The sequence below is a fragment of the Phyllostomus discolor genome, chromosome 3 (assembly GCF_004126475.2).
Source record: "Phyllostomus discolor isolate MPI-MPIP mPhyDis1 chromosome 3, mPhyDis1.pri.v3, whole genome shotgun sequence".
In the NCBI taxonomy this organism is placed as follows: domain Eukaryota; kingdom Metazoa; phylum Chordata; class Mammalia; order Chiroptera; family Phyllostomidae; genus Phyllostomus; species Phyllostomus discolor.
Window position 1 is genome coordinate 29,730,579 of NC_040905.2, and position 10,667 is coordinate 29,741,245.

Here is a 10,667-nt window from a genome sequence, read left to right on the forward strand (position 1 = left end):
TTAATTGTGCTAATAACTGAAAATTCCCATTCAAGGGCCAAGTTTTTTAAGTGACTTGGTTCGACTCTGAAATACAATTGTCCATATGCATCCTTAATAGTCACGCCCCAGGTCTGTATTCTCTGTCTCTCGTATCAGCATCATCGTTCATTCTAGAACCCTGGGCAATTTCAGAAAACTGTCTGGCAAATCCACTCCCAGTGGGTTTTTAGGTTGAGACTCACGTTTCTGTGTTCATCACTCTGTCACCTGAGTCTGGCTCCTGGGGATGGACGTGTTAACCCAAGTAAAAAGAAGGAATAAGAAGAATTATTTGTAACATTGCCAGAAACAGTTGGACTAATGAAGTCTTCATCTGAACCTCTCCTCAGCTCCCTTCCTTGTGATTTTTATTATATCCTCATACAAAGAGGTCATTGAAACAACATTAGTGAGGTTGTAATGTGCTCAGATGGACCAAACATGAGCTAACTGTACTCCTTCTCTCCTTCCCGAATGCACCTGGTGGCTGCAAACCAGAATTGCCAGGGGTGTGTCACTTCCTAGTTTGATGCTGAGGAATCACATGGGAGACATCTTATATAACATGATCAAAACTAACAAAACTGAAAAATACGAATGTCCATATGAGTGTCAACTAGGCAAAAATCTTGCTGCTACATTCTATGCTTCTGCTCCCTTTTTAATAACTCCAAGTTATACACACAACACATATACACATTCCCTGTTCTTTTATACCCAGGTTTAAAAATCCTGGTACTAAATTAGTTTTCAGTCAAAAATACAGCTACAGGAGACCTTGTGGCTATACCTTAGGAAAAACCATTAGGGTACAAATATAACAACCGTAGCCTACATTTTGGGGGTACAGTAGGTGTCCATTGCTGATCTACATGCTCTTCTGCTCTGTCTCAATTCCCAGCACAGCTCCCTGATCCCGGTGGTTTTACTCATTTTATTTCACAGGTGACGTAACTGAGGTTACAGCACATACATTAATGTGTCAGAAACACACACTAAGTGGCAGAATTGAGACTGGGATCCAGTTCTATCCACAAAGTTTTGTGCTCTTAACCAGCAGGCTACACGAGGGAAAAGACAACTGCTAAGGAAAGCAAACCTACACCCTAAATTATAAATGTTAATTCAGCACCTGCAAAATGGTTAGTGCCGTGTTAAATACGGGGAGTGCTACACTTCATCCCTGAAAGAACTAACAATTAGTTGAGGAGACGAGACGGATTCACAAAATTATCTTGCACGTCAGATGATAGTAATGTAGTGGTTAAATGATTCTGTATAGTTCATGAGCTTTGCAGTTGTCAGAGGCAGAAACCAGTGCAGACAGGGCACTCAGCCAAGGCTGGACTGTGTAAGCTCTAAAACTTGACAGTGTGCCCATGCCAATAACAAGTTCCAAAAAGGACGAGTGTACCCGTGCATTATATGCAAATACCCGGCTTTGACACTCCTATCACTAACAGTTACTGATCAAATGTACCCGTTAATACAACCATAAAACAACTTTAACTTAGCAATAGATCAGCTCTAACAGCATTATCATTTCTTAAATAGAAAGTCTGATTTAAAAACATCAGTGAGTTTTACAGACAGTTCAGTTGGAATGGATTGTACATGCCACAGTGTTTATTTTGCCAGGGACTGCTCAGACAGCAGAAGCAAAGTCACAAAGGGATCCTCTGCTTAATGAGGAAGGCACTGGGAATATTCAGCAAAACGGGAATAAATGATGCCCCATCTCAGTGAATTCATTGTGAGGAAGCATCTCTACCTAGATTCTTCCAGTGTTAAAGGGAAGAAAAGAGAAACGTAACTCCATTACATAGCGAAGATGGAAGATGTTCACATCAGCATGAAACATCAGCAAGAAAATTACTTTTGGGCCGGGGCCAGAAAGGGGCATTCTGGACCTGCAGCGAGCTCTAGAAAAGTTCAGCCAGGAAAAGTCAAACGCTCTGCACCTGGTGTCACCACAGCAATGGCATGACCTTGAAAAAATGAGCTAACCTCTTTCGGTCTCATTTTCCTCATCTGTACAATGACAGCCCTTCCAGCTCTAATGCTATGTGTCTATGTGTTCCTTCCCGGAAACAGTGAAAATGCAGCTACGGAAGACCCACTAATGACAGTAGTTCCTGAGGGCACATTCTGTATCAGGCATTATTCTAAGTACTTCACATGTACTAATTTGTACCATCACCTTAGAAGGCAGGTAACCATTCCATTCACAAACAAGAAAACTGGGGTAAAGAGAGGTTAAACCGTTTGTCCAAGATCACAGAGGTGGAAAGGTACAAACCAAAATGCCATGCAGATAGACGCTCCTAATCACTACAGTTTCTGCCTATAGAGAAGGCAAGGTACTGTGCATATGCCTAATTATGCACTTTAATATCCACAGGATGCTTCCAAAGGCCTTTCTTGCTAGTCCTCTAAATTGCAACCACCTTTCAGGCAGAAAATTACAGTTTTCCTTGGCTTTTGTTCATACCAAAGTTAAATTATAAATAAAATGACAATGAATTGCTGGTTGTAAATGACAAATAACTGCCAACTAATATTTTCCTGCAGGTATAGAAATGCTCAAAAAGATGTATTACAGGACTAGAGACAGTATGCACAGAATTTCCTGACTTGTAGAAGATGACAGGTATAGTTACCTGCTTTCTTCAGCCTTCCGCCCCCAAGAAAGGGCTGAAAGATTCATTTCACCCCATTGGCCTACTTCTGCCCCCTGAGGGTACTTGAAATGCTGTCTGCAATGAGAAAGCCAAGTTCACCTGACAATGATTGGGTTTGTTGGTTGGTTTGTTGGTTGGTTGTTTGGTTGGTTTTGGAAAAATGATGATTCTTTCATAATTTTTCATGTATATGGAAAATTATATGTATTCTTTCATATAATTATTTCATATAATTATTTCATATAAATATAATTATTTCATATAATCATAATTTTATGATCCATATATATAGAGAGACAAAAGAAATGCCCTGCTATATCAGCCCCTAGAAAAATGGATATTGGATATTTGGTTTGTAATAAAAAGTACTCATGGTTATTGTTTTAAAGATTGTGCACACTAAATCACAATAAAAGCAAGAGGGCAGATCATATTCACATTCAAAATCATGTTTATTAAAAGTACATACGTATTTAATGGAAGTATATACTCTTATATGGCTTTCAGTATCAAACTAAAAACACACAAAAATCTATTTTACTGCAATATCTGACTACTTAAAACTTATGGGAACAAAATTTTTCCATTCCAGTTGAAATATTGACTCTTTCTAATTATAAATTTTAGCTAAAACAAACCTGACTAGTGCCAGCTGCTATTTTGACAAACTTTATATATATATATGTCAACCTTTCCTAACAATGACAAGCAAATTTTGAGAAAAGCTATCAGATTCAAGACATAATAAAGGAGAGAAAATTTAATTCTGAGAAAGGATCTTCTTGCATTTAGTAATGAGAACCAATCCTAGAAAATGAAGTGACATCACAAGACGTAGACTACTTAATTAAACTTTGGTCTCCTTAATTCCCTGTTTTCCAAGGCTAGGAACAAAGTTTATTTTGCTCATCATGCCTAATACTATCATTAAAAATGTCCAGGGTAAGCAAAGGAAAATATCTTCATATTATTAAATAGAATGTTATAATTCTAGACATGCTAACAAAGTTTGTTTCATGTCTAGATAATTCTTAACAAATATGGAGTTAAATCTATTTAATAGCTTTTTATGTAGCAAACAGATAAGCAAGATGGTGGAGTTTCAATTCCAAATTTATGTTTATAGTACAATAAAAATACTTTGAGGATTATTTTAACATCAAGATCAATGATGCAAAATCATGGATTGACCCTGGACTGAAATCAAGTGAAACTAGTTTCTGAATAATGTCGCTTAGGGAAATACAAAATCATGACAAAGCTTACTTTTTTCAACAAATACTTTCAACCACTTCATACAAAGGCAATTACATATAGCAAAAAATCCCTGTGTACCGGGATGATGTTAGCTAAAATGATTTTGCAATCCAAATGTTCTCGGATCTATGGATGTGCATCAAGAAAACTGCCAGACTTTTTCTACTACAAAAACTGATGGCAATCGAAATCAAGCAGATTCATGGGAAAGAAGGAATCTGTCCAAGATTTCAGGCAGCAAAAATAGATCTGCTGAGCTCCTGAATTACATCAGAGCCTAGCTATTCTAGTAAAGTGCTGGAAGGTGGATGCCTGGGCCAGCCCCAAGCAGCTGTTTCCATCTCCCGAGGTAGATCTCCGGGAAGCCAGGCTCTGGTCAGCCTGAAAAATGAATTCACCCCTCACCATGCGAACATTGTTCTATGTTAACACCATCCCATCTTCCAATGCTCCTACCCCAACCACCTTTGACTATCTGGACATATTTTGACATTGACTATCAGAACATATCCGGGAAGAGGAACTGCTCTTTATATCATCACTAAAATCAAGAGAAATGAGCCATGAGGAGCTCAGGATTGTCCCATTCCCTCCTATGATCCAGTTTTGTGGGGTGTGCTTATTCCTCCCAGAGTTTCCCACTTCCCACTTGGCGGCAGCACCAGTTCCCACCTTTCCACCACCCTCCCTGATTCCAGAATGTTTCTGCACAGCTTGTCACCTCAAAGGATTTGCAGAGTAGTCAGACCCTGGATCATGTGTAGCAAAAGAATAGGATCCATCTGGACAGCAGCCTGCGCTACAGCCATGCTCTGGGAAGTGCCCATTTTGTGCTTTAAACAATTTAGCAGAATGTCCGTGAAGTTTGGCAACAATTGACTGATCAAGAAAAAGTAAAAAGGCCTGTGCAAACTTTGTAAAAGGATACTACTCCAGCATTTGCATTGAGTGAAAAGGAACATGAAGGAGTTGTGTAAAGAAACACAAATACACGGATCAAGACAAATCAGAGAGGTGTGCTTTCAGCCCGACTCTGCTGAGTCTCTGACCGACCTATTCAGGAACATCTATACGAGGCAGTCAAACAAATCAGAAATCTGCGTCGTAGCAAACAAAGCAGTGTGTGTAGGGGAGGTATGAACTTCCCACTTGTCTTTAAATATATTAATGACTATAAATAGGCCATCACCTGCTCCTCCTTTTCTACTTAGAAGAGAACAAGCCAGAACAGGTTTACATTACAAATTCAACAGAATCACCAGCAGCTATGTCCCGGCAAAACAGATTTCCAGAGGAAAACTGACATGTTTTCTTCCCTGAAAGTACTGGAACAAAAAGCAGATGCTTTTAGAGATACTCCTTGCCAATGAGACTGAGCAGAAAGAGGTCTCTCTCCAAGGCCCCTTGAGTCCTAAAAGTGCTGAAGAGAAATACAGATGCCCCTCCAGAGAGCATTAGAAGCGGGACTGGTTGTAAGCATCTGAGGACTGCCCTAAACTCACACCCAGGACACAGGATCAAAAGGTGCTCTCTGCTCTCTGCTTTACATAGAAGAACCAGTTGGGATCTGTGGCCTCATGATCCCCCACAGTCTGCTTTTAATCCTCTGACCTGTGTTCAGCATCCTTTCAGTAGTGTGGAGGTGGGGAGGGGAGAAAACGCTACTTTTTAAAAAGACCCCACGATGGTAAGTTCTCCAGTGCATTACACTGGAGCACCATCTGGCTCAGGGTATCAGCAGCAAACTGCAGAACAGCAAAGACAGCTATTTTGCACACTGAGTGAAACATGAGCAAACATCCACTTCTTTGCTCAGTGAACACAAATGTAGGTTCATATTTATGGTCTAAGCTAAAACCATATGTATCTATATCGTTCAGTGGAGGCATCCCCAGATCAAACACTGCCCAGAAATAGCTCACTGGGTAATCGATGTTTGGCCCAAAATCTGCACAAACATACAGGCGGTGCAAAAGTTTGACCAAACAGAGGGATCAGTGACAGGAAGTTTACCGCCATCTACAGATTTTCCCTCACTGCTAAGCGGAGTGAGCCAAGGATTTCTCCTTGAAAAATACAAATGGACAAAATTGACATCCGCTGTTGGGTTGCACAGTGCTCCCACTGATGAAATCTACTTTAACAACCTGTGCACCCAGTTAACTACCGCTCCAGAAACAGGAAAGCATTGACGCTCGTTACTTACGGATTCAGAGGACGCAGATTCACAACAGGTCAACACCCCAACCCCTTCTGTCTATGGGACTAAATATATACAGATTGTAAGGCAAAGATGTACGATAATATACTTTTTTTTTACAGTTTCCTCCTTATTAACCACTTTCCCAAGGCAGGCTTTTTGCAGAACTAATAACAGCCAAATAAACTGAAATGCCAGCTCAGGGGCCAAGCAGTGGCCTCGTGAAGCCCGGGGTTGATTTGGATGGAGACCTATTGGAGCCCAGCGGATGTGGCAGGCAGCGGAGCGGTGCGGAGCACAGCGGAGTTTACCTGCGGGTGCGCAGACACGGGGAAAACGCACGCCCCGCGGTCCACCTGGTGAACATCCTGGCAACTTTATTTTGGGCAGAACTGTCCGAGGAAACTTTTCTGGTGCCCGTAGCCCTTGCTCCAGACCGGCCGGCAGCGGGGCAGGCTGGAGGGGCAGGGAGCTGAGGGGGAAGGGCCGCTCTGCCGGTGGGCTGGGAGCTGAGACCTGGAAAGCGCAGGGCAGGTCCGGCAGAGACCACTTACCAGCTGGAGCGCGAAGAAGACTGCGAGCAGGGCGAGACAGGCGCCCATGACGATCAGCAGCAGGAAGATGATGAGCGGGTGCTGCTGGCTCATGCAGTAGTAGGACTCATACAGCCAGTCCCGGGACCGCTGCAGTCCGTCGCCACCGCCGCCCGCCGCCGCTGCGGCCGCCGCCTCGGCGCGGTCCCGCAGGTAGCGGCGGCGCCGCATCGCCTCCTGCCACATCGGGGCGGCTCGCCGGGCGCCGGCCGAGCGAGCCCGGCCGGGGCTGCGCCGCCCGCTCGCCCGCCGCCGCCCGCGTCCCACCCCCGCGCCGCTTTGCTAGCCTGGCTGCCCGCGCCCTGAGCTGCGCGCAGGAGCCTCAGAGCGGGCAGAGCTCGTCGCCCCAGGCTGGGCGCTGACGCGCGGGCAAGGGCCGAGCGGCGGCCTCGGGGGCAGCTCCTGGAGCCGCCGCTGCCGCCACCGCGCGGGAGGGGGCGGGTGCGACAGGGGGCCCTCGGCCCGCCTCTCCCCACCCCGCCTCGCGCAGCCAGGCCTCCACCCACCGCCGCCCCCCGACGGCCGAGCTAGTGGAGGCCGGGGGCTGGCGAATAGGGAGAAATGCAGGAAGCGGGGGCGGGGGGCACCGGCTGCGCCTCACCCGGGTGTCCCCTCCTTCCGCCCTCCCACACTCAGCCACAGGGCGGTCCACCTCCTCTACACTGCCTCAGAGCACAGACTGGGGGTTCCCACTCCCTGCCCCCCCACTTCCCACTATGCTCGGAGGGCTGCGGGGGCTCCTGGCCTCCTCTCCACTAACTCCCAGCGCAGCGGGGAAGGGTACTCCCACCCTCTGGTGCCCCCAGCCTCTCGGTGGGATGCAGGAGTGGAGAGGTGTTCCCATACTCTCCTCCACTATCTCTGAATGGGGCAGGGAGGAGATCTTCCATCCGTGAGTACCCCCTACTAAGAGGACAGCTGGCACCTCTCCTTTTCACTAACTGCATGCACGGAAGTGGGGTTCTACTACCCTCGCCCCCCACCTTAGTAGGTAGGGGTTTCCCACCCACCTCTTCACTCTGAGCAGTGGAGGTGGGCTTCCCACGCTCTTGCCCGCTATCCCAGAGGGCCGCGGCACTTCACTGCAGGGACGCAAAGGCCTGGGACGCTGGGAGTCCCCTTAGCAGAGAACAGCCCCCACTGCGCAATGGAGGAGTGAGGCGGCTGCGATTGAAGGCTGTACCCCCGCCGCGTCCGCGAGAGGCAGCCTCAATTGAGTCCTGCACTTTTCAGCTTAAGTCACACTTTGGAGGTGCCCAGTTGGCTAAGGTTTTCCGTATGGGGGGTTTAGGAGGCGCCCTCTGGCCAGTCTCGGTCCCGTGAAGCCCCTTCTGCCTGGCGGGACCCGAGAGCTAACCAGGGGAACGTGGGCTGCGAAGGGGGAGGGTTGCGGCGGACTGGGTGGGCTCTGGGATTCGTCCCCTCCATGCCACTTGAGGGACTGGGCATGAGCCTCCAAAGACGCAATTGGAGCCGCATGGGGGCAGCGTCCCCTCTCGACACGCTCTTCGCTGGTCTTCCAAAGGAGCCCATCCTTCTGGAGGATTTTTCATATCCGAGTGTTTCTGGCCCAAAGATCCGCAAATTTCACTTGCTCCCAAAGCCTAAGGAATCCAAGGCACAGCGACCCTCCCCTCTTGTGCCACCAGCAAACGGCTCAAGCGGGTAGGCACGTGTGGTCTTTTCCAGTAGGCTACCAGCCTTCAGGACTGAGTTCTGGCACACCTTAGGTCTCCTGAACTGTCCTGCGGACAGCCCAGGGTGCCCTGCCCTCCTCCTGAGCAGGGACTCGTGATCTGAGGATCGGGATCCAGGCTCTGCAGGAAGAGGGGACGCGAGCCTTGGGGAGGGGGGTGTATTTTTAGCAGCAGTTAATGCCTGTTCTGCCCAGAGGGTATGACCAGAGAAAGGCACAGCTCTGCCACCCGCGGTGGTGGAGGAAAGCTGGGCGGAGACTAAGAGGGCCTGGGCCCAGGGGCGTGTCCGGACCCTGGAGCTTGGCTCAGGGTCCAGCCCCACCAGGCTCCATCTGGTACACAGCCTTCTTTCCTGCCCAAGACCTGGACAGAAGGAGAAATAGGAGGAGGAAATGGATGGGGGGAGTCCCCCCAAGTCTCCAGTTGTTCCCACAACCCATATCCACAGCCCCACCCCCTTCTGTTGAGTTAATTGTCCCAAGCCCCCACGCTGCCTTGCCTGCCTTTCCTTTCACACCACCCCAGACTGTCAACTGTGATTAGGTAATTCCAATCTCAGTCTTTTCCTGCTGGTGTAAACCCACCCACTGGACGCAGTCCTTTCTTCCTGACCAGAGGGTTCTAGGGTTGTGGTGGTTCTAAGAGCAAGCTGAGAAAGCAAGTCGCACTTACAAACATCCACAAACTAATCTCTCCTAAGAAGACACAGTTGAGTGGGAAGTTGGCCACAGTTTCTGCTGTGTGAATTCTCTTTATTTCTCCGTCTCTGCCCAAGGTCTTCCTGGGTTTTGCAAACCAAATTAATTTTAGACTGTAATAAAGAACTGAAGAAAAAACATTACTTATTAGACAAAGTAGAGCTGCAGTCTAGGAGACAGATTCAGGCAGCTGCCTAAGCTGTGTTTCCCCAGACAAAGGGGAGGCTGCCTTGTGCTGGCTCAGATTTACAATTAGGTCCATTTTATGTAAATAAGGAATCCAAATCTGTACACGCCTGATTGGTCAGGCTCTCATAGTCCTGATTGGTAGGTTTTATATGTCCTAACTGGATGTTATGGGACAGTTCTGATAGGGGTTGGGGGGGGGAGGGTTGTAGTCCATTGGTCAAAAAGAGGGAACCAGAAAAGCCTGTATAATAGTTTTCAAGTCAGGTAAATGAGCATGGTATGGCACAGGAAGCAAAGACTTCTGTCTGAAGTTCTCTCCAGCATATGGAGTGTGGGAGAAGCCCCATTAAGCAACTGGCTGCTAGACTTTTATTATACATAAAACTTGGACTATGGGTGGACTATCTGGAGTCCGTCTCAGCAGACAAATGCCTTCTCTTGGTTCACATCAAATGAATCTTCTTCGGGTCCACGGTTTGGGCAGAGCTGTGCATTTCCAGTCCTTGCTTGTTGGAGCAACACACTCATTCGTCTTCTCTCCAATTCTTGGTACTTCTTCACCCTGTGTATTGATAAATGTCTGCTTTCACCCACTCAAGAAAGAAGATAAAATAACTAATCTGTAATTTAGGTGTCTGGAAGAAAGATCTGAATGAAAGACTTGTGAGGAAAAAGTAAAGGCTTAATTAATTATTTTCTCCTTTAATTCCAGCAGGGAAGTCGGATATTTTTAACTACCAGTATCTATACCATATGTATATGCACCACATGTTAAAGGGGCGGTAAGACTTTTAAGAAATTTTGTAAATACACGGGCAAACTATAATTAGAGAGGCACTGAACAGAGGGAATTTTGCATTTAATCCTTATGACACTTTTTTCACTTATTCTTTCCTTAGTTCATTGAACAAATACTTATTTTTTGACTACCATGTGCCAGATGTTCAGAGAAAAAAAAGTACCTGTGGAATTTCCAATGTGCTACTTCACCAAAGAAGGCTACAAAAAACAACACACACACAAATCAACGTTCATCCCTATCTTCCCCAACAATTTAAACCTCACCATCATAGAAAAGGTTGTGGGAGGAATATAATATAAAAATCAAGGACATGTCAAGCTTTGCTGAGGTTTTGTTGGACTTTCTTTTTTGGTTTTAGCTTCGGTGCTTATTTTTATGGGGGCCTTTCTTGTTGCGTTATGTTTAATGCAAAATAAAATGTGAACCAGCACAGTCATTATCGTTATTCTATCAGTGTTTTTGAATTAATTGCACCAAGTTTGCCTTTTTAAAAGTCCAAAATTACTGAGGTTTCTACTTGAAAGAAAAA

General features: G+C 46.3%; 1 protein-coding gene across 1 annotated transcript in view; it reads right to left on the bottom strand.

The window, feature by feature from the left end:
• ADCY2 (adenylate cyclase 2) overlaps positions 1 to 6,938 on the bottom strand; it is a 356,581-nt gene extending 349,643 nt beyond the window's left edge. Inside the window, exon 1 of the mRNA XM_028526056.2 lies at positions 6,714 to 6,938. Within this exon, the coding sequence (XP_028381857.1) occupies positions 6,714 to 6,938 (225 nt within the window). The remainder of the gene's footprint in view (positions 1 to 6,713) is intronic.
• Between the last annotated feature and the right edge of the window lie 3,729 nt (positions 6,939 to 10,667).